Here is a 23,668-nt window from a genome sequence, read left to right as displayed (position 1 = left end):
TAATCAGCTGACAGTCTTATGGGAGCTCCCTTGTAGGTAACTAACTGCTTTTGTCTTGCTGCTTTTAAGATTTTCTCTTTGTCTTTAACCTTTTGCATTGTGATTATGATGTGTCTAGGTCTGGCCCTATTTGGGTTCATCTTGTTTAGGACTCTCTGCGATTCCTAGGCTCATATGTCTATTTCTCTCACCAAGTTTGGGAAGTTTTTTCTCATTATTTTTTTCAAATAGGTTTTCAATTTCTTGCTGTCTCTCTTCTTTCAGCACCCCCATAATGTAAATGTAGGTACACTTGAAATTGTGCCAGAGGCTCCTTACACTATCCACAGGTTTTTTTGGATTCGTTTTGCTTTCTGCTTTTTTGATTGGGTGTTTTCTGCTTCCTTATATTCCAAATCACTGATGTGATTCTTGGCTTCATCCACTCTATTGTTGATTCCCTGTAAACTATTCTTCATTTCAATTAGTGTATCCTTCATTTCTGACTGGTTCTTTTTTATGCTGTTTAGGTTCTCACTAAGTTCATTGAGCACCCTATAACCAGTGTTTTGAGTTCTGCGTCTAATAGATTGCTTATCTCCTTTTTGTCTAGTTCTCTGTTTTGGGAGTTTTGTTCTGTTCTTTCATTTGGTCCATGTTTCTTTGTCTCATCATTTTGGCAGCCTCCCTGTGTTTGCTTCTCTGTATGAGGGGGACCCAAAGAAAACAGAATCATGTTCTGGAGGGCAGGCTTTTTGTAGTACAGACTTTCCCCTCTAGGTTGGTGTTCTAGGAACTCATCTCAATCAGTGTACCAAATGGTGTTGTTGTGAGAGGCTATGTTTGGATTCAGTGAATTTTTTTTGAAGACTCTTTCAAGGCGTTTGCTCATTTCACGATGGGTGATTTACAAGCATACCTGTCTACACCGTGCTGAGTGTTTAGCAGTTTTGGATCAAAAACGGCATGATCCCCATGCCCCTATTCACCCAGTCTCATCCCAAGAGACTTTTTTTTTGTTTCCCCAGATGAAAAAAAGTCCTCAAGGGGAAATGTTTTGCTAATGTGGAAGAGGTGAAGCAGAAAATATCACAAGCAATAAAAAGCATCAAAATTGATGAGTTCAAAAACTGTTTTAAGCAGTGGAAAAAATGTCTTGATAGATATATTACATCAAATGGAGAGTACTTTGAAGGTGACTAAAGTTTAAACATGTAAGAATAAATACACATTTTTTTATAAATGAATTCTGGTTTTAGGGGTTCCCCCTTGTATTGGTTGAGCTGCTACATCTCCCAGACTTGGTAGAATGGCCTAATGTGTAGCGTTCTGTAGGGTCCAGTGGCACAGCCTTCCCTATCACCCAAGCTGAGTACTCGAGGTGTGCCTGCTGTGTGGGCTGAGTATACCCCTCCTTTTGTAGTTGAGACTTGGCTGCTGTTGGCATGTCAGTGGGAGGGATTTGCCTACACTGAGCAGCTGCAGGTACTGGCTGTGACCACGGACCACCGTGGAGGATCAGCTCTGCAGAGGTCCACCTGACAGAGCCAGACTTGCTTGAGCAGGGCTGTGGTGCCTGCTGAGTCCACCCCTTGAGTGTGTTGCTTGTGGAGGTGGTTGGATGGCGGTGCTTCAATGTATCTGAAGCTTTCCACTGAGTGTACTGGCTCTGGGGCCTCCGGGACGTGCAGGCCAAGGTCTGCCTTCACCTGTGTTCTTCCCAGGGCCGCCCAGCATAAGCTGCAAAGTGATCTGCACATGGCTGCTACTTATGTTGGACTTGGAGGTGCCCAGGAGAGGCCAGGCTGTAAACCAAGGCCGGCTGCTATTAGTGCCTGCCTGCAGGCATGTCATGAGAGGCACTGGGCACGGTGAGGCCAAATGCTGCTTGTTTGAGAGAATTTAGGAAAACCTGAAGCACGAGCCAAGACCAGCCATTTGTATGGAAAAGCCATTGAAAAAAGCCTGAAGGTTGATTGGGTTGGGCCTCAGGTAATCACCGGGGTGGTGCAGACAGTATGAGCCAGGTTGATGGAGTCTCAGATATGGTGCCCACCTGCTGGCTCTGTGGGCAGAGGGCTCATCAAAGGAACAGTGGTTACTGCCAGCACTTCTCTCTGGGAACAAGTTGCCCCCCTAGCTCTCACCCTGATGCCAGACAGTTCACTTTCCCCCATATCTCTGGTGCCTTTCAAGCTGCTGCCCCAGCACTGGAGTCAGAGGGAGCAAGTCTGAGTAAGTCAAGAGCGGGCCCCTTAAGAGGAACTGCCTGGGGCTTCAGAAGCCTTCGTCTTCCTCAGCCTCAATCCCCACTGGTTCTTACAGCCAGAAGTTATGGGGTGCTTCTCTTTCTGGTACTGGAACCCTGGGTTGGGGGTCCTGGTGTGGGGCTGGGACCCCTCACTCCTCAAGGTGGACCCCGCAGCTGAGATGGCCCTCCCAACTTTTATCCACCACTCATGGGTGTGGGACCAGACTGTACTGTGTCTCTGCCCCTCTTACCAGTCTCGATGTGGTGTCTTTAATTCCATAGTTGTAGGACCTTCATTCAGCTGGATTTCAGGCAGTTCTGAATGATGGTTGTCTGGTAGTTTAGTTGTAATTTTGATGTGGTTGTGAGAGGAGGCTAGCTGTGTTTACCTACACTGTTGTGTTGACGGGAAGACCCTGTTGTATGTTTTTAAATGCTTTTTTCTGCATCAATTGGTTTTTCTTCATTCGGCTGCTGATATGAGATTATATTGGCTGATTTTCTAATACTGAACCAATCTTACATTCCCAGGACAAAGCCCACTTGTTTGTGGTGCATCATTTAATTTACATAGTGCTGGATTTGATTAGCTGACATTTCATTAAGGATTTTTGCATCTGTGTTCATGAGGGATTCTGGCCTATAGTTTCCTTGCACTTTTTCCTCTGAGTTGGGTATCTGTAATGCTCGCATCACAAAATGAGTCGGGAAGAGTGTTACCCCTTCTTCTGTTTTTAGAAGACTTTGCATATAATTGGAGTTATGTATTTTTAAATGTTTGATAGAATTTACCAGTGAAACCATTTGGGTCTAGAGGGCAGTCTTTTTTGGAAGATTTTAACTGAATTCAACTTTTTTAATAGTTATAGGACTATTCAAGTCATGTACTATATTTCAGGTAAGTTTTGGTAGATTGTGATTTTTTTAAGGAATTGGCCCATTTAAGTTGCTGAATTTATGTGCATACCTTTCCATAGAATCCCCTTATTAACCTCTTAACGTATGCAGAATCTGAAGTGATACCCTTCCCATTGATCGTAGTGGCCTTTGTGCCTTGTTTCTTTTTTCTTTGTTATTCTTGCTAGAAGTTTGCCCATTTTTTTTTCTTTCTTCAAAGAACTAGCTTTTGGAATTATTAAATTTCCTTTGTTGCTTTTCTCTTTGCAGAGAATCTTAGTTTCAATCTTTGTGGGGGGTTTTTTCTGTTTTGCATTTTAATTTTTTTTCTCTTTTTCTAGGCTTTTTTTATTACACGAAGACAAATATTTAAAACCTTTATTAATGGGTGCTTGGAGTTTGTTGACATTTTTGAAAAAATCAAGTTGTAAACTCTTACTACAAATTAAAAGTGTGGTTTTTAAAAACCTCCACTTGACTAGACATGAAGCAATTTAAAAACCTTTAAAGGTGTATTGAGAAAAACCAGGCTTTTACAAAAATGTGTCATTACCAAAAAGAGACGTCTTTAGATAAAAGTAATAAAAACCCCATGCTGCGGAGGTAATTCAGATGGCTCTAATGGTCCATCCACGGGCAGAAAGCAGGCATTGAAGGTCTTCAGCTCCAATCCTTTGTTCGCTTCTCATTGCTGCAGTTTGGTACTCATTTCTTCTCGTTGATGGGAGAGATGGTAAGCCTGCATTTGCTCAGCCTCAGGAGCAGACAGATTCTCAGCTAGTGGGTCAGCTGCTTTTGTCTCTTTGCCATCTTGTGGTTTAGGATTTTTGGGGGGGGATCTGCATCAGTAACTGAAGTTGCGGGGCTGCAGACATTGAGGTGGTGGTTGACCTTAGGTCTCATCTCCTTGATTCTCCTACTTTGCCGTTTTCCCTAGGCTGTCTTTCAGGAGGAGGACCCCTACAGAATCGTGGTCTGTAGCCTCATGCATGATCTGTCTCACTGGTCTACCTCGTTCTCCTGCACCTGGCTGTCAGCACCCTCCCTCCCTTCTCCCCACACAGGAGGGGTGGAACGCTGTGGTCGATGCTCACAGGGTTTCCACTTAGAGTAAGGGGGAGCCGTCTCCTGCAGTAGGGGTCAGTGCTATTGGGCCCAGCCTTCAGGAGCACACTTCGATTCCTCATCCTTTTCCCCACTCTCACTGTTCTGGTAATTCTGCTGCTAATTGCATGGAGGACCCCTGCGACGTGGATAGCATCCATAATGGTTACAGTCTGCTGTCACCGGGCCTGTAACATTTGCTGCCTCTGCACCCTTTTCTCCTGCAACAACATCACACTCCATGGGCTCTCCACCCCCTGCACTGCGAAGGTACTTCCTGGGGTTGTTCTTTACCTTTGTAAAAGATAAACAAATACATCTTCCTCAGCATCATTCCTGTTGATAAAATCATACCTGTTTCTTACATTGAACCATTTCACTGTTTCCAAAACCTTCGTCGTTTTGATCTTTTTGTCCCCGCTGGCAGGTGCTGCCCATGTGAGGCCTCCAGGGCCACTACTCCCTGCACGGGGGCCTCTGTGCTTGGAGTCAGCAGCGCTGGGAGTGGGGGCAGCAGGCAGTGCTGGGTCTCCGCCTTGCTGCTCGTGGGTGTGGCGATGGTGCCTGGGACTGTCCTGCCACTGCTCAGGAGTCTTCTCTCTGGGGTCTACTCGCTGCTCCCACTGCCGATCGAACTTCTAGTTTCTTTAATTTTCTTTTAATATTTTACTTATTTTTAGAGAGAAGGGAGGGAGAAAGAGAGGGAGAAATACATCAATGTATGAGAAATGTGCGAGAGATACATCGATCTGTTGCCTCCCACACATCCCCAATGCCTGGCCCGCAACCCAGGCATGCCCTAATTGGGAACTACCGGTGACCATTTGGTTCTCGGGTGGGTACTCAATCCACTGAGCCGCACCAGCTGGGGCCTAACTTCTAGTTTCTTAAGGTGAAACTTTTAAGTCATTGATTTGAGACCTTTTCTCTTTTCTAGTGTGCGCACTTTATAATATAAATTTCCCTCTAAACATTGCTTTAGCTGTACCCCCACCAATGTTGATATGTTGTATTTTCATTTTCATTCAGTTCAAAACATTTTCTAATTTTCCTTAAGACTTCCTCTTTGACTCATGGATTATTTATAAGTGTAGTATTTATTTTCTGAGTATTTAGTGATTTTCCTATTATTGATTTTTACCTTATAGTCAGAAAACATACTTGATATGATTTCAGTTTGTTAAAAAAATTGTTGAGGTATGTTTTATAGCTCAGAATATGTGCTCCTGCTTGGTGAGTGCTCTACTGGTGTGGGTGGGAGTGTAAATGTCACTTAGACGCAGATGGTTAGTGGTGGTGCTGAGGTCTTCCACGGCCTCGCTGGTTTTCTGACTGCTCGTTCCTTCACCGAGTGAGGAGTGCTGCGTTCTCCGACTCGGCCTGCAGGGACCCCCCAGGGAAATGCACACGGAGCCTCCTCTGCACGTGCTCTTCCTGGCCCCATGGAGGCCCTGCTCGGTTTCTTATAAAACCCACCTCCCTGCTGCCCTTCACTGTGGTCACACTGGAGAGACACTGAGAGTCCCTGACTTCCACAACCACGTAAATGCCAGTGCCACTCTCTCCTGGCACCTGAGTCTTCCTCCTGGAGCTACCCTGTCTCAGTTGACTACTCTGTCAGCTTCGTTTTCAACAAGCAAAGTAACCCTACTCTCCATCCCTCCCAGGGTTGCTACCATCCCAGAGCTCCTCCAGTAGCCACAGGCGGGGTGCGGGCAGCTGCTTGCTCCTCCTGTCCGTGGTTTGTCCAAGAAATGTCCTGGACGCAAGGTTTCACCAGGAGCCAGAGCATGGCTTTTTAGAAGTGGACAGACAGCTCATTCAGCCAGGCCCAAGCTCTGAGACCTGGCCACTGACTCACATCTTCTAATCTATAGCGTGGAGCTGTTTTAGGATGAAGAGATGACCCATAGCCCTGCCCAGGGCAAGGCGGGCTCAGGGCACGGCTCAACACCATCGTGACTGGGTGTCTGTGTTGAAAGCTGTGTATCTCAGTCATTTCTAGCAGAGTGTTCAATTTCAGAGAAGCACGTGGCCCTCAGGTTGGGCAGGGCACAGGGAAGGCAGGCGGAGGCCCCGTCCTGGGAGGTGTTGCTCTGATGTGTCTGTTTCTCCCCCACACCACAGGTGACCCCAGGGCTGAAGGAGAAGGAAGGGGAGCTCTTGGTCAGGGGACCCTCCGTTTTCCGGGAATACTGGGACAAACCAGAAGAAACGAAGAAAGCATTCACCTCGGATGGCTGGTTTAAGACAGGTAGGGGCACAGAGCGGGAGGGGCACTGGAGCAGGGGCCTGAGGGGAAGGGAAAGGATCATGACTTGGCTACCCCATGTTGTCACCACACCTGGATACCCCAGAATCTTCTGTCAAGGACAGAGACAGGGCCTGGGAGAGGGGTACACTTTGTGTCTCCTATCTTCCTGGCTGTGCCCCCAACCCAGCACCTCTGCACCCTGCCAGCCTCCAAAAGGAAGCTCCTGAGGCCACAACCCTCAGGAGGGCCAGCAGCCCCTGCCTGGGGGTCCTATTGCCCCTCTCGGGTCAAGATGCCCGCCCCTCCTAGCCACCACTACACTCTTAAGTCAGAGAGCCCCCTCACCCCCTCCCTCGCACCCTCCCTTTTAGCCCATCATGCTTTGTAAATCTCCCCCTCCCCCACTCAGGATCAAGGTTGTTCTGACAGAATGTGGTTTATTTTTGGTGCGGGTCATTCATTTCCCGGTTCCCTACCAAAGTCTGCACTCTGTGTCACCCACCCAAGCCAGCAAGTATAAACCCATTGCCAGAGCCTGGGGCCCCGCGCCCAGTGGGAGGAGGCAGCACTGCTGGAAAGCACTGGTGGGGCCCCCACGCCAGCATCCACCCACCTGGGGCACGCACCCCGAGCTTGTGCTGAGGAGCCTCCCGCCCTCTGTCCCCCATCCCACATCCCCTCCCCCATTCTGTTCCCTACCCTGGCCTCTTCTGTCCCCCACTCCCACCCTCCTGGGGCCTAAGAGTTGACGCTGCAGATACTGGGAGTGTGTGGGTTTGCAGCTGCATCGACTCACTGGTGTGTGTGCTCATCCAGAACACGCACCAGAACATCAGCCCCCTACATCTAGATGGGGGGGTTCTGGGTGGTTTCTCCTTTTCTTTTTGACTCTCTGTAGTTCTAAAACTTCCATGCTGCACACGCATTAGTTCATAATCATCTCAAGGCAACATTTTCTAAAAAGAAAGGCCTGTTTTCATATGTCATCATGCATGGCCCTGTAGTCAGAAATGTGCCTTAATGCGTGCTCTTCTGTGGGGAAGAAGAGCGCAGGAGGAAGGAGGCCACCTGCTGACGGGATGGCATACCTTCCAGGGTCGCTGTGCTGCTCGGACCGAGAGAGAGGGTGTGGAGGAGACAGCTGTGGCCCTCAGCCTGCTCACCTCATGGCATGTGCTGCTTGGGGCTGCCTCCCACACATGTGTCATCTCACCGGGCTCAGGTCAGCGTGGGTTTGTAGGGGATGGATCCTGTGTCCACTCTCCAGTCTGCCACTGTCATGAACCTGAGCTCACCAAGTGACAGGGCAGGGGGCTATGCGGGTCCACTGAGTGGGGGCTTGAGGGTGGAGGGGCAGGTACAGATTCTTCTGGGAGGTATCAAGCAGCCCCCCTTTCATCCCCATGCAGGTGGCACTTTGGGCTGGACCTGCTGATCCCACCTGGCCCCATGTCCACCCTGTGGTCCCACAGCCATCCACGGCTTTCTCTCTCATGCATCCTTAGAAGTGTATTTCCTCATGGCTGTGGTTGGTAGTATCCCACCCCCACCCCCAGTCCCCCCACGCTGGGTTCCGAAGGGTTTGCAGACCGTGTGTCCGTTGGCCCCCAGAACAGGAGCCGTGCCCCGGGAGTGCTAGCAGGAGAACCTGGGCACCGGTCAGCAGAGGCCCTGGCTGGGGGCCCAGGAGCCAGGTTGCCTGTTTTGGGCCCCCTGATCTCTGCCTGTGACAGGATGTGGTCAGTACGTTAACACACGCCCATCTGGTTTAGCCTCTGTAAACATCTGCAGTACTACACGTCAGTCTGGTGGAAACAAACCTCTCTCCGTTGTTGTCTTTCAAATGCAGAATTTAGGAAATACTACTTTTGAACTAATTGTGCTTTTTACACATCCCTATGAGTGCTTCCAACTTGGAAACCTGGCTGACTTTGTATCCACCTTCTTTCATTTTAAAATTCCAATAAGAAGCTGCAGATTTTTTTCTTTAGAAGCACAGGAACCAGACCCCCACGGACTCTGCCGGCGGCAGGGCTGACCGAGCACGAGGGTGGTGGCAGCGCAGAGTGCAGGGCAGTCCGAGGCCCGGCGTGTGAGCCCCGCTCTCGATGAGAGTTTCAGCTGAAAAGGAGTAGTATGCATTAATTATTGTAAAGAGATGTCTTTAGGAGAAAATGATTTTGAAATTCAGTTTAATTTCATTGTAATGCACTGCAAACAGGAAGGGAGTATGTGTGTTTAATTGGCTCTCGGGGGTAAGGCCTGGAAGCCGCATGCCTTTGTCACAGGCCATTAGCGATACAGACTGCATAATGAGAGCGCGCAATCAGCTCACAGCTGCCGGCTCCTGCGGGGAGAGCATGATATTAAATAGAAATCAGGATAAATTAAACTTAACCCTTTCCCTGGCCAGGCCCTCCTGCCGTGTGAGTTCTGGCCAGAGCGGGAGAAGAGCCGAGTGGGCCAGCTCCTCCTCACTGGCCTCCCCGTGGCTAGGTGACAGGAGACAGGCCGGCCACTTCACTGCCAGCCCCCTGGCCCCCCTGCCCCCTGTGTGCCTGCCCTCCTCCCCACGGCCTGGTTCTGCCCGGGAGAGCGTGTGGGCGGCTCCGTACAAGCCCCCTGGGGCTCCTGGCTGCCTCTCAGGGAGGAAATGAAAGGCCTCCCCCCAGACACCTCCCTGACAGCCACAGTGACTCCTCACTCTCGGAGGTCCACCCGAGCCCTGCCGTACCCCCAGAGAAGCAGGCCGGCACACACGGGCGCTGGTGCTGGCCCGGGGCAAAGGGACAGGTGGTTCTGGGACCCAGGCTCCCGCAGGGTCCCACACTGACCTTGCTGTCGGAGCCGAGGACATGGGGATAAGGACACCGACCTGAGGACATGGGTGGAGATGAGAACACAGGGTGCACGTGAGAATACAGGGATGAGGACACAGGACACCACTAAGCACATGGAGAGGAGGATGTGGGATGGAGCCGAGGACACGGAGATGAGAAGGCAGGACAGACATGGGGACACCAGATGGTGACGGGGACCTGGGGCAGAGCTGAGCAAGCACTGTAGCTCCCACTGTGCTCTCGACGCTTTTACCCTGCGAAGTTTGATCGTTTTAAAGAGACTGATAGCCGAGTATGAGGAAACAAGAATGGCATCTCTGATTTATTTCAAAGGATATGCATCATACACTGTTGAATGTTTACATAGTAAACGGTAAACTGTATTTCCCCAATTTTAGATAGATAACATGTGTAGAAGGTGTGTAGGTAACTGGGAGAAAGAACGTTACCAGGGTGTCTGGTGGTGTCTCTTCCCTTTTAATTCCCAGTGAGCATGTGATAGGATTTTCAGAGGCAAACATTAAAAGCTATTTAAGAAAACAACTCACCGATAGAACAGCAGAGGGGAGCCCCCGATGTGGACTGGCTGGGCTGCCGGAGGTTTGCGGCCTCTGTGGAGCGTGGAGACGCTCTGAGGGGTCGCCAGCGGTGCATGAGGGCTGGCCACGCCGCCCAGCGGTCGCCCACAGAGCCCAGACAGCCTCCAGCAAGGATGCCGGGAAGAAGTGCAAGGATGCCCAGAAAAGAAGTGCAACCAGCGAAAAATGTGGGACGCATTTCACTTCCTGGCGATGAGAGAAAGAAACATGAAAACAAAGATCGAATCCTTTCAACCAAATTGGCAAAGAGCCTTAAACAGCTGACACTGACGCTGTAAGGCCAGGGCTTCCCACACACAGGTGGGCCTGGTGTTGAGAGTGTTCCCCGGGAGTCTAGGTAAAATAATCAGAGGTGGTCAGAAGTGGGTGCGTCGAGTCGTCTGTTGCAGAATTATTTATAATGTGAGACGGTGGAGCCCTTTATCGGTGTTGGGGAGTGGCACATACATTATGATCCATCCAAACAGCAGAGTGACGTGAGACCTTAGCCGCCGTGTTCTGAAGAACAGCAGCATGAGGGAACCCTGTTGGTGTGGGTCGTGCACATGTGTGTGGGGGGGGTGCCGTGTGGGGGTGCTGTGTGGGGGTGGGCATGACTGGGCCTGTATGTGCTGAGCACAGACTCTTATTCCCTCTGAATGACGTTCACGTCCTTCTTTGTTTTCTCTCTGAGTATTTCTTCAGTGAGTTTTACACTCTTACAAACACAGATAAGCACAAAGTGCTCTTAGATTTTATACTGAAGTGTAAACCCTCTCACTTAAGTCGGCCTCAGAACAGCGCTCCGGAGTGATGTTGCTCCGCGTACACCTTGCCAAGGCAGCTCACTCACGGCTGCCTGAGCGCTGACGTGTTTCTTCAGGAAGGAGACTTTTGCTTTGACCAGTAGGTCATGGCGAGGAATTCGGCAGCGTGCCGAGGACAAGGGCCCCGTGCCTCACATCAGGGAGTGCCGTAGCGCAGGGAACTGCAGGTGGCATGACCACTCGTACACAGGCCTTGCCCCTCCCCGGGGGACAGGGTCGCTGGTCCGAAGACACTCCGTGTCACGGCTGTGCGGTCTGCAGCTGCCCTGGGCTCTCCCCAACTGCATGAGGCTGAGCCCGCGTGGCCTGCGCGGCCCCCTTTGTCGGTGGCACCTTTCGTGTGCAGACGCTGTTGTGGGGGCACCGTCCCGTCCGGCAGGTGGCTCCTTTGTGCGAGCTCCACTTTTTCATGCTGCTTAAAAACCCTCTGTCCCCCATGGTCGTAATTACCTTCTCCTGTATTTTCGTCTGAAACTCATCCGGCTTTGCTTCCCTGAAGTCCAGCCTTTGGTCCACCTGGATCTGAGTTTCACGTAGGAGGACGCATGCAGCAGCGTCGGGTGTGCGTGGCCCTGCACTAACCGCCCTACGCCCTGCCGTGTTCTCGGCCGCACGCACCCGCCCCTGGGCCTCTGTGCTGTTCCTTTGGCCCCTGTTTTTCCTTTCTGTACCGGTCAGTCCCAGGGCTCGGGACAGAGGGTGAATGTTCTTGTTTTTGTTTTTCATAAAAGCTGAGCGTCACAGCTGGAAGACGCCATCGGTCTCACCAGTTCTGGAAACAACAACTGCCGTCCCCCCAGGACTTGTTAGCCGTTTCTTGGATATTGATCGCCGGGCGCTGAATGACCGCCGACACGGCCCGCCCATCGCCCCCGTGGCACTCTGTCGTCAGTGGCGTGTGTGCAGCCTGCGGCGCGGGCCCTGCACGTTTGCTCAGAGCTGGGCTGTGTGGGAACCGTGGCCCCTTCCCCGGGTCGGGAGGCACGTCTGTTCCTCTCCTACACCCGCACCCCACACAGCTCCGTAGCACAGGCACACGCGGCCACCCTCCCTCCTTGGAAGAACCCCTCTCCGGTGTCTCGCTGTCCTCAGCTGGGCTGTTACCGAGCTCTGCATCAGCACACAGCTCCCCCTCCCCTCCACTGCTCACAGCACCCCCGCCCCGAGGCTAAACCTTCCATCCCTGCACCACGACTTCCTCCCTCCCCTTCAGTCCTCAGGTGGGGGCCCACATCCCCCAGCAGCCTCCTGAGAATGGATAGGTATCTGGCAGTGTCCTCATTCTAGTTGGGCTGGGTACAGAATTCTGGGTTAGAAGTCATCCCTTTACTGGTCCCCAGCATCCATGTTTTCTGCCAGCTACAGTCACGTTACTCTGGGTGCTGCATGACCTTCCCCTCCGTGGAGTACTGGAGAACCTTCTTAGACCCCAGAGCCCTGAAGTTCGACAAGCCACGCGCCATGAGTGCTCTGACTTCCTCCTCATGCTGTTAGCACTCTGGAAACCGGGTCCTGTAGTTGTGGGAATTGTTTGGCTGATATTGTCCCCTCTGATGCCCAGCGACCTCTGGTGGCACAGAGGGAGAAGGGTGTGTTGGGACAGCTGAGCCCTGGGTGCCCACAGCTTCCCCAATACCCTCCATCCCCAGAGAGCGAGCTGCCACTATGCTGCGAGGCTGGGCTCCACCTGCTTCTTCCTTTCAGTCCATCCTTCTCTCCGCCTCCCCCCAGGCCTCTGCCGGAGCCCCTGGTGTGAATCAGCCCCCTGCCTCCTCGCTCCACACCTTCGCAGGGGCCCACCTCTTTGAGTCCACACAGTTCTTGACCACGTGCTTTCCGGCTTCCAATATTTTTGTTAAACATAATCTCCTTTCCTGTTCTCCCTGTTTAGAACTTTGTGCCTTAAAAGAGTGACTGTGGATTTTTGTTCCAGGGAGACAACTCGTGCTCACCCTGCCATTTCTCCCTGGCAGTTTTCAGGCGAGGTTTATGTTCCTAGAAGTTGTCGTGTCTTCGTTCTCTTCTGGTATCATCCTCCGTCTTGGTCCCTCAGGAGTGGGTCAGGACAGCAGCTTCCCAGGTCTCTGCGTGGCACACAGGTGGCAGCGGCTCCTCTTTTGCCACAGGCATCGTCTCTGGGTCCCACGGGACAGCTGCACCTCCACCCAGCCTGCTGGGGGACCTGCAGAGAGAGCCGAGACTCTGAGTGGACACACAAGGGGCCTCAGGGCAGAGCAGCCAGAGTCGATGGCCACGGTCGCCAGCTCCCTCAGTCTCTTCAAGGACCAGGAGCCCCAGCACAGGATGCTCCATGGCCACCATAAGAGCGTGTCTGGGTCTCCTCCACTTTGTTTCTTCATTCTCCTGTCCAAGCTTTCTGCACAGCCGGGGGCACGGCATCTGGGGTGCCAGCATGCCCTCGTCCACAGCTCAGGGTCCTCATCGGGACAGGGACAACAAACACTCTGCCCGTGTCACCCCAGGGCCAGGACTCTCGCCCAGCCGGGGGGCTTCATCCAAGACCACACGCGGGCAAGGCCGGGCCTGCCGACCATGGTTCACCCACACACCCAGAAACTTAGCCTCTGAGTACCGGGAGGGTTATTTCCAATTACAGGTCAGGGCAGAGACACTAAGTAGCATTGGCTTGGAGAGCAGTGCCCAAGCCCTGCTGTGCACCCAGGTGCCCGAGCGCCATACAGTCCCCTGTGGTGACTGCTCTCTGAGTGTGGCCACCAGGTGTCAGAGCCACGAGGCAGGACACTGCTCATCAGCAGGAGACTGATCCCAGGATCAGTGCATTTTGATAAATGGGTTGTTGCAGAAAGTGAGAGCTGTTGATTTGTTTAGGGTCCTTTTCTGAAGCTCCCCCTCAACAGCACAACCTTCGCCATGGGGCTGACCTCTGTCAGCCGCTCTGCTGAGACTGTGTTTAGCTTCCACATGCCGGGCCCGGAGGATGGAGCTGGAGCCCTGAAGGACATAGGGACAGTCCTCACCCTCATTGATGCTCGTCCAATGACTCTGCGCTGAGAAATCGGAAATCGCAAACCACACGGAGAGCTGGCAGAGCAAGCAGGGAGGCCCTTTCAAACCATGGTGTCCGGAGGCCACTCTGAGAAGGTGACAGCCAGCGGGAGGCAGGGGCACAGGTCTCCCACTGCGTTTGCAGAGCAGGAAGGGACGCGATGTCGGTGCAGAGCTGGAGAAAGACGGCGCTGGAGAATTCCGCCCTGGAGTCTCCCCTCAGCTTCGTGAGAGGCCAGGAGCCGGAGGAGCCCAGTGGGCACATCAGGAACCTGGGATTTCCTCTGTGGGCCTTGGGAAGTCTTCTCCTGTATGCCCAGAAAGGAACCCCAAAGCAGCCAGGGGGACAAGGACTCCGACGTGGGATAGCCAGGAGCTGTGTGGTGGTGGGGGCCATCTGAGGGCTGGTGTGTGGCCTCCTGGCCATCGCGGCCTACTGCATGCAGGCACGTGCTCCAGGTGAAGAACCACCACCCCTGAGGCCAGCGAGTCCCATGCATCCCCAGGACCCCCCTGAGGCAGGAATGGGGCAGGGCTGACCGCCACCACTGGCTTTGGTGGAAAGACAAGCGTCTCAGTGCTGCTGCTGTAGGAGTTTGGGCACCGCCTCTTACTGATGGGCGGCTGCCACATTCTCTCGCGCAGAAGCCTGGTGCCTCGGGAAGGAGGCGGAGCTGTCACTGACATCCTTCCTGGTCAGCTGCCCGGGCCTCTGGGTGTGCCCCCAGGGTGACTCAGTGGAACATGCAACTCTAGTGCTGTCGCTGGGTCAAGTGGTGACCCTACCTGAATGGCATTCACCCAGGTGGGTGTGTGCACCCAGCCCAAGTTCCAGAAGGGTCCTTATGAGACAGGCTTTCTCGGAACTGTTTTCGGCTCCTCGGTTCCTGCTCAGGGTTTTCCCTGGGCAACCACCATTGATCCCCCGGGTTTCATGCCCATCCTGTAATGCCCCCATGCATGTGTCTAGCCCAGCTCTCCCCCAGGCCCTCAGTGCACCCCGCCCATGAGATGGGCCGAAGAGCGCAGACTGCCTCCTCACCTGTTGGTCCTGATCCAGTCCTGTCCTGCTCGTGGGTCCCCTCGCTCTGCCTGCTGTCCCACCCACCCTTTCTCCCAGCTGGGCATGGCTGCAGTCACCAGCCAAGCACAGTTTCCACAGCGCAGTGGGAAGGAGCTCTGAGAGGCAAAGGCTGTCTCTCTACCCTGGGCCAGACCTCCCCATGGCCTCAGTGAAGGCAGTGTTGGGGCACGCCCTGCAGTACCCACCCCACCACCCTCCTGGCTCCTCACAGCCTCGCTCCTGCTCCCACAGGGGGTTGCATGCACGTGCCCCACTCACACAGGGCCTCAGCCCCCCCACCCCCACCCCCACTTCACATGCTTCTTCCCCCCAGACCGAGATCCACAAGGTGGGTGCCCTGCCTCTGCATGTGGCCGGCCCGCAAACACAGCCAGAACTCACTGTCTCGGGCCACAGAGCACAGCTCCTCACCTGGTGGGGGTGTCCTAGGGCTGCTGTAACCACTCACCACTAAGTGGGGGCTTCAAACAGCAGGAATCTATTTCCCACCCCCCGCCAGTTCCAGAAACCAGAAATCTGAAATCCAGGTGTCACAGGGCTGTGCTCCTCCGGGGGTCCTAGGGGAGGGTCCATCCTGTCTCTTCCACCTCCTGGGGCTCCAGGTGTTCAGGCTTTCTCCAGCCCCCGCCTCCACCCTTACCCAGCCTTCTCCGCTTCTGTGTGTGTCACATGCCCCTCTGCCTCCCTCTTTTGAGGGTATATGTGATCACATGTGAGGCCTGCTGGGTAGTCCAGGATGACCTGGGCTACTGTCACCATTCAGATCCTTTTGCCTGACAAGGGTCCAAATAAGTGACCAGCGCTCTACCTCGTGTGCACCTTTCCTTACATGGCATATAAATCCCCAGACCTCTCCATGATACGACCTCCATATGTCTCCAGCACCATCCCCACCACTCCAGTGCTTGACTCTCCTCAGGAGGAGATCCTGGTTCTCACTGCTGTTCACAGGGCAGTGGCAGGGGACAGGTGCTGAAGGAAGCCATTGTCCACCGTGAGCCGGTGTGTGGGAAGGGGCACCTGGAGATGCCAGAGGACTGGGCTGTGGATGGGGCTGGAGCAGGGGAGGCAGCAGGCAGGGCCGGGAATGGTGCAGCCTGGGAGCCATATCCATGCTCCGGGGGGAGGGGGAATGGCTGGCGTGGGTGCAGCTGCAGGGCTCCGCACCATGACTTAAGCTGCATTAACACAGCAGGACTGAGCGGTTCGAAGAGGGCACAGGTGACATCAACGGAGGCCCCAGAGACACGTCGGCCTTGGTGAGGGCAGTGGAGGGAGTGGTCTGCAGCGAGACCCAGGTCAGTGGCAGGGCCCAGGACAGGCAGCAGCGCCTTGCTCCGCTGGGTCCCTGGGCCCGTCAGGCCAGTGAGATCAGGGTCAGGAAGCCCCTGGAGGGACCCGGATGCCAGCACGGCCTCACCCTGGGCAGTGGACGGATGTGACGGACGTGAATAGACTGGGGCCACTCTCTGTATCTAGACGAGGGGCAGCTGGCAGTTGGGAAACTGGTGGCAGGCCGTGCATCTGTCCAGGGCGAAGAGCACACATCCAGGGCCAGGCTGCACGGCTGCAGAGGGAGAAAGGCAGCACAGGCCTGGCAGGCTTAGAGCAGGCTGTGCCCTCCCCGGTCCCCACAGCCCACCTTGTCACCTCACACCTGTGCGTCAGGCTGCCCCAGCGCCGCGGCACAGCTTCCTGAAGCCTCTCGCTCCTTACGCGTCCTGTCAGCACAGGAGAGGGATCCCCCACGCTCGCAGCCCTGTGCTCCTGGAGCCCGGCCTTCCCGCTGCACTATAAATAAGCCCATCCAAGCACACCCATCCGTCTTGTTTAATAGACTGGAGAGCGCCCTGCGCCGCGGCAGGTCTCGAGGAGTGGTGAAGTGATGGATGGCTCCTTCCTGTGTCAGACGGCATGATGTATAATGAAATATTTATGATTTATTTCAGCTAATAACCCAGCATAAAGTGTAGGGTGTGAGGGCAGACAGGTGAAACAGCACTGCTTGCAGAGGGTGGCATGGGGGTGTCCCCTTGTGCACATGCCACACAATCACACTCGTGTGCTCGCACAGCCCACCTCCCCACTCCCTTGATGCCCCAGGCTTGAGTGCAGACCTCCAGCTCCTCGTCGTCCTCCACCCCCCCCGCCCCTCTCATACTAGGGGTGCCTGAGAAAGGACACGGGACCTGCAGCAGGGGAGGGCCCCTGCCACCGTGGTGCCCAAGAGCAGCAGGTGGGCAAGCAGGCAGTCAGAGGATCAGAAAGGTCCTTTCCTCCTGTCAGAGACCCACACGGCACCTCGAGTAGCCTAGGAGAGGGCACCCGGTCAGGAGAGGGTCCGTGGTAACCCCCGGCACCCCCAGGGCCCTGCCACAGCTAGAACCCCGTAGCAGACGTGTTGAGGCAGCTGGTTCTCGCGTTTCTCCTCTGCACTCTTGGACTTGAGAGACAGCGGTGGGGCACTGGGGGGTGACAGCGTGGGTCCCAGCCGTCCTGCCTTCACGGGGACACAGCCAGAGAGGGCTGTCCTGGTGTCCACGTCGCAGACTGAGGTCACAGCCACTGAGCTCTGTGCTTACAGCCTTGCCCCAAAGTTGCCCCCCACACGGCCAGCGTACCAGTGGCACTGATGCTTGCAGATGCAGGTGCCCACTGCCCCCCACCCAGATACACGCATCCTCTGTGCCTGTCCCCACAGGCACAGGGACCGAAGCAGGCTGAGCCACGGCCCCAGCATGCCTTCTGGTGACCAGAGCCTCTTTCCTCAGGTGACACAGCCGTGTTCAAGGATGGCAGCTACTGGATCCGGGGGCGCACGTCAGTGGACATCATCAAGAGCGGCGGCTACAAGGTCAGCGCCCTGGAGGTGGAACGGCTGCTGCTGGCCCACCCGAGCATCAAGGGTGAGTGGCCGTGGTGCTGCTGGGTCAGCCCGGCTACACTCGGTCCAGACCCGCTGTCGCAGGAACATGCCAGGCGTGTTTTCCTCTGTTTGATTATAGCTGGAGCAGGGACCAGGTTGTCCCACTGCGGGACACCACACAGTGGGGCTCTGCCTGCCCCACATCACGGTGGGGATCTGGCACCCCACACCTCAGTGCAAGGGCGTGGCAGAGACCCCCTGCTCAGAATGACGGCGTGCTCAGGTGAGCCGTTGGCTGAGCGTCCTGGGCAGGACCGCAGGCTGAGGCTGTGGGTGCCCATCGAGGACGTGTGGGCTCCACCCAGACCTCCTGGCCTGGGGTCTCAGGCTGCGAAGACCCTGAGATGGCAGAGGCAGCTCCTGTGGACCCAGGCCCAGTCATGTCACCAGGACTGCCCCAGACGGCCTGTCCACGGGAGCCCGTAGGGGTGGGGGCAGAATGTTCTGGGCATCTAACTGTCCTCAGCCCTTTCATCAGCGACTGCCCCCAAGGAAGGGCAGGAATGGTGGGCAGGCCCTCTCCCCGCCCCCCCCAGCCCTGGCCCCACATAGACACTATGGGGAGCCCGTCCTCGTCTGCCCCCAGCGAGACCGCTGCGCTCCCTACGGCTGCTGGGAGCTGCTTCCCAGCACTTGCTCCAGGGGCCCCGCACCCCCCCCCCACACACACCCCCTGTGTTTCCTCCGCGTTCCTGGCTACTTATAGCCAGCAGTGGTACCTCAGCATTTAAGGTGCCCCACCCTGTTCTATCCACAGATGTGGCTGTGATTGGTGTTCCAGACATGACATGGGGCCAGCGGGTCACCGCAGTGGTGACACTTCAAGAGGGACACTCACTGTCCCACAGGGAGCTCAAAGAGTGGGCCAGGTAAGGGCCGGGCAGGCAGGGCCGGGGAGGGCTGGTGGGGCCAGGGCGAGGGGTGGGGGAGGCGGGAGCTGCCCCGCCTCAGAGGCAGGGACAGGCAGGGGCGTGGACTGTGCTTCGGTCTGGGGGCCCGTGCGGCCGGGAGTCCTGGGCCTCGCTGTTGTCCATCTTTAGGGAGACCTGAGAGGTCAGGCAACATGGTACTTAGACAAGGCCACCCCGACAAAGGGCTCCCGGGAGACTCTGACCGAGGCTGAGGCAGGTCCGGAGCCCTGCGTGCTGCCGCCAAGGGGCCGGAACACTTGAGGGGAACAGGAGCGCCTGCTCCCAGCCGCGTGGCTCCAGTCCAGGGCCAGAGGAAGGGTCTGAGGCGGCAGAAACATGTGCCCCTGGACGCCCCCCCACCCCCCGCCCTGCCCCGTGGTGAGCCAGCAAGTTCCCCCCCGGGGTTTAGGAGCAGTCTGGCCGGGGGGGGAGCGGCCAGGGAACCTGCAGCCGAGACCCAGAGCGCCCAGCCTGGCCCCAGGGCCCTGGGGTGAGCCAGTGCCGAGGGCCTTCCTGCGCCCCTCCCACCTCAGCCATGGCACCCACCCCTCAGCTGCGCTCTAAACCATGGGCGCTGAGCGTGGGGCATTTTCATGTGTCCCTTGGGTGCTCCCTGCCCACCCAAGGCCAGAGATCTGCCCTCCCTGTGAGGGGCCAGCCCCCCACAGCAGAGCAGTCCCTGTCTCCCCCTCACCCTGCATGAGGGTTGCCCTTGTCCGACCCTAAACCCTCCCCTGGGCCTTTCTGCCGTCTGCCCAATCCCGGTGGTGTCTGAGTCCCAAGGCTCACAGGCCCCTCTCCTGTGCCACAGAGTTCAGGGGTCAGTCCCAGGGCTGAACCCAAACCTCCTGTCCCATCCTTGTCCAAGGCTGGACAGGAGAGGACAAGGAGGAGGGTCTGAGGGAACCACAGAGCAACAGAAAGGAGGCTGCTAGTAATCTCCGCCGGCTTCCTTAATCTTAGATCTGAGAATTTCCTCCTCCCTGTCCCCTCTCCCCGCACACCCGCTCCAACCCAACTTGCCTCTTTCTCGGTGCTAAAGATATTTTTGGCTTGTCCAACATGATTTCACAAACAGTAGGAATCCTTGTTTCATCAGGGGTGGCACAGCTGGGCAATTAGATTCCTGGGATTTGCAGAAGCACGGTTGGAGCAGTGCCGCTTAACAAAAGAGGAGAAGCCGCTCTGATTAAACAATTACTCTGTTAACCACTGCGGGGGGGCGGGAGGGGGGTGTATGTATGAGAGTCTGTGCCCTGTCCCGAGAGCTCCCTAAGTCTCAGGTCTGAGTCCACAGCCTCTCACTAACCTCAGGCGGGCGCCCACACTCCTGTCACGGATCCCCACTCCTCCACGCCCTGTGCTCGTCCCCCCAGCCCCCAGCAGGGTCCTGCAGTGACGGTCACAGCGTGTGACCATGGGTATGAGGAGACTCTGAAATGGTGCCGTGTGCAGAGAATTTGGGGGCGCTCTGGGGAGATGCTCCTAGGGGGCGGGACTGAGCGGAGCCGGTGGCCACCCTGTGTGCCCCCGTGAGGTCTGTCTCGGACTGAGGCCGGCATCTGGGCCGTGTGTCCTCAAATCGGGCAGTCGCTGGGTGGTAACACAGAGGCTGCCCACCCCACGGAGCCACCCTCTGCGTCCCTGTGAGTGCGGGGGCGGGGGGGGGGGGGCGGGGAGTGGCCCCCGTGCCCCCCGCGCTCCGACTCTTGGATGCTGCTGCTTAGCAAGGCTGCTGCTTCCTTCTACGTCATGTTTGCCACCATTCGGGGTCTTTTTTGAAGAATTTGAAAAATAACGTTTTCCCTTTTACTGCCATTTTTTTCATTTCTGAAGATACTTGCCACCCCCTCAGTCTCTCTGCTCCCCAAGTAAAGGGCTGTCCTCCTCCCAGACAAGGACACTATACTTTTAGAAGGAGTCAGGAGGCTGGCAGCCCCAGCTCGGCTGACACGTCTCCCCGCGGGTGGGCGCGTGGCCTCAGAGCCGGGTCAGTCACACACATCACCACATGCACGGGGTCTAAGCCACAGACAGCCTGCTACCCTCCCATCCCCGCCACTGCCACGTGGAAATGGGCCAGGTGGGACTTACACACCTGGGGAGAACCCTCAGTGCCACCGGCTGATCAGACCGTGTGGAGTAATGAGCAGTGGCTGAAGTCCTGTCCCAACCGCGCCCCACCGTCCCTCCTCCGAGGAGGAGGAGAGTGTGGAAGGCGGTACACTGTCTGGGTGGGTTTCTTCACAGGGAAACTCGCTCTTAACAAACAGCTCGGCTTTGCTGGATTCCTGTCCCAGGTCTCGCTTTGCCTCGAGGCAGCAGTCCTGAGAGCTTCATATTAGACCAGTTGCTAAGCTGGGACCCTTGGAGGAAAACAGGCCTGGCTCACAGACTCTGTCCCGACGTGAAGGTCTCCTTCCAGGAAGGACCACTGTTCTTGGAAATGGCGGGGTCTGCAGACTTTACACCTGCATTCTTCACAGCGCCTTTAGGTCACTTTTTTCACTTTTATAGCTTTTGTTCCCTTTTGTAGTGGTTGCTAAGGTAGGGCTGTGGGTGTGAGTCTCTGACCTCAGCACAGTCTCCCTCCCACAGTGACGTCGGCGCCTTCGCGCACAGGTGGCCTGTGTGCTGCTGCTGCCCTGCGTCTGCTTTTGTACTTGTCACACAGCCACAGCACGCTCCTTCATTTTTGTTCGAATGGCTGTCTCCGAAAGAGAACTCAGTGGGAAGGAAGCGGTGGCTCTTCCCCTCTCTGCCGCTTTCCTGCCCCGGCTGGCCCTCGGCTCCCATCTGGGGCGGGTCTGTGGGCGAGGAACTGTCAGCGTCTGTGTGTCTAAAACTGCCTTGCATTTCACTTTCATTCTCGAAAGGTACTTTCTCTGGACATGGGATTCTCAATTGACTGGCTTTTCTTTTAGGCCCTGGGGAATGGTGGCCCACTACCTTCTCACCTGCACCGTTCGTCTTGGGAGTTGGCCATCATTTTGGGCCCCTTCTCTCTGCACCCTGGCACCCAGCTCACTGCTGGCATGGCAAAAGGAAGCCGGGCGTGGGCAGAGCCACATATGATGTGCCACCCGGACACCACTAGAGACACTAAGTTTTGGCAGCCAGGCTGTGGAGCAGGGGGCAGCTACATTCCAGGGGCAGGTGGGGGTGTTGGGCCCTAGGGCCTCACCCTGCCACACTGTCAGGGTCCCCAGGCCAGTCCTGGTGGCTTGTCCAGCAAAGTCCAGCCTTGCTCCGCATGTTGTCTCAACCCTAGTGGGCAGTCCCACTGTGTCCTGCAGCTGCCAGGACCACAGGTGGTGGCAGTGTCTCCTCATGAGCCAGCAGCGGCCTACACCCTGAGCACGGCCAATGGGAGCCACATCACAGCCCTTGGCCTACAGCAGTCTGTGTGCGCAGGAGCTGGCTTGAGATAGCAGCATGTTCAGGACTGCATTGCTGCTGCTTTCTGCCTGTGGGCAGATGGACCCAGCCTGCAAGGGCGATTAGGCTCATGTTTATTCATAAGCACCTGGCTGCTTAGGTGAGATTTGGAGTTTCTCTTACATCCCTACCACTGGCTCCTTGCTACAACTCAGTCTCAATGACCAAGGCTGCCCCACAGCTACAGCCTGGAGAGCTCCACCCTCCTGTTGGCCCTAGGCAGACACTGGGGGGCCACGTGTCCTGCACCCCACTATCTGCATCACTCCGGCCTGGCCTAAAGGTCTTTGTCAGCAGCCCCAGAGGCTGGACCCCTATGGCCCAGGAGGCCAGGAACCATCACCCCAGGCAGCATCCTGTGCTTCTGCAGTTTCCTTACCGAGGGGCATGTGGCCCCACATGTGGCTATTAGAGGGCAGGAGCAGGCAGCTCTTGTCTGCCCAGAAAAGGCCTCGAGAGGGAGGGTGTGGGCCTATGGGTGCAGGACCCCAGCAGGTGGCCCCACATGGAGAACACATGTAATGGGGTGCCCCTTGTGGGAGTGGGGGGTGCTGGGCTTTGGTGCAGGGAAGCCACCGTCTCTGCCCGTATGGCCAAGGCTGCTGCAGTGACCAGGGTGCAGAATGGGACTGGCTCTTTCCAGCTCCAGGAGACCTGGCCCCCCAGTCCTGGCGGGCAGAGGGGCATTTCTGGGTTAGTGTTCCCTGCAGCAGGGCACCCTCCTGTGACAGGCAAAGACATGGCTGGGCTTCTGGGCCCAGACTCCCTGCCGCTCAGGCCACACTTGTCTCTGCAGAGGCGTCCTGGCCCCGTATGCTGTGCCCTCGGAGCTCCTGCTGGTAGAAGAGATCCCAAGGAATCAGATGGGGAAGATCAACAAGAAGGACCTCGTCAGGCAGTTCTACCCGCACAGCCAGGGAGCGTCGGAGGCCAGGCACCCGTGACCCAGCGTCTGCTTTGAACCAGAACCTCCCTTTTGAGCACAACAGAGTCCAACCTGATGGGATGAGATCGAAGCAAGAAGCCTCTGCCCTGTCCTTGTCCTGCACCCACAGCCTTCTCTGACCCTTGCGCCCCGAGGCTGCTGGGCAGGTCCCGGCGGGGGGGGGGTCCAGCTGTCACCCCGGGGGTGCAGGTCTTCAGAGGAAATTCAGTAAAGCTGCAGGGAGAAAGAGAAAAGAGTGCCTGTGCTGTGCTGTCTGCCCAGGGCCTGCGTGGGGGCCATGCTCCAGGTGCAAACAATGTACTTGCCTGCACACACGTGCGTGTCACACAGCACAGGAAGTCTCCCACTCTCTAGGATGCCCGTGTCACTGCCCGATGTGACCTGCGACCCCTACAAAGCCTCCTGGTTGAACCCTGACCGTTCTGAGGAGCCCACCCTGAGGGTGGGCCTGGTGTCCAGGTGAGGGGGTTTGGGCTTGCCGTCATCTCTTTTGTCCTCCCTGGGATTTCCCTGTGTGGCTCTGGGACAGCGCACATCTCAAGGTGGCATCATTATGCTCCTAGAAGCCCGGTGGAGGCTCATGTAGGTCTTCAGGGTCAGGCTGAC

At 56.0% G+C, this 23,668-nt stretch overlaps 1 protein-coding gene across 7 annotated transcripts in view; it reads left to right on the top strand.

Annotated features, from left to right (window-relative positions):
• The window catches only part of ACSF3 (acyl-CoA synthetase family member 3), a 69,095-nt gene extending 45,811 nt beyond the window's left edge, over window positions 1–23,284 (top strand). For 6 of the 7 annotated variants that reach the window (XM_045819233.1, XM_045819232.1, XM_045819235.1 and 3 more), the window contains exons 7-10: window positions 6,359–6,485; window positions 17,613–17,747; window positions 18,525–18,636; window positions 22,913–23,284. In XM_045819233.1, coding sequence (XP_045675189.1) covers window positions 6,359–6,485; window positions 17,613–17,747; window positions 18,525–18,636; window positions 22,913–23,060 — 522 coding nt within the window. In that variant the 3' untranslated portion in view covers window positions 23,061–23,284. The remainder of the gene's footprint in view (window positions 1–6,358; window positions 6,486–17,612; window positions 17,748–18,524; window positions 18,637–22,912) is intronic. The other variant, XR_006783441.1, reaches the window with a different exon arrangement.
• The last annotated feature ends 384 nt before the right edge of the window (window positions 23,285–23,668 follow it).

This window comes from Phyllostomus hastatus, unplaced genomic scaffold (assembly GCF_019186645.2).
Source record: "Phyllostomus hastatus isolate PE091 unplaced genomic scaffold, TTU_PhHast_1.1 phas_scaffold_345, whole genome shotgun sequence".
Classification (NCBI taxonomy): Eukaryota; Metazoa; Chordata; class Mammalia; order Chiroptera; family Phyllostomidae; genus Phyllostomus; species Phyllostomus hastatus.
This window is presented reverse-complemented; position numbering and strand designations above follow the sequence as displayed.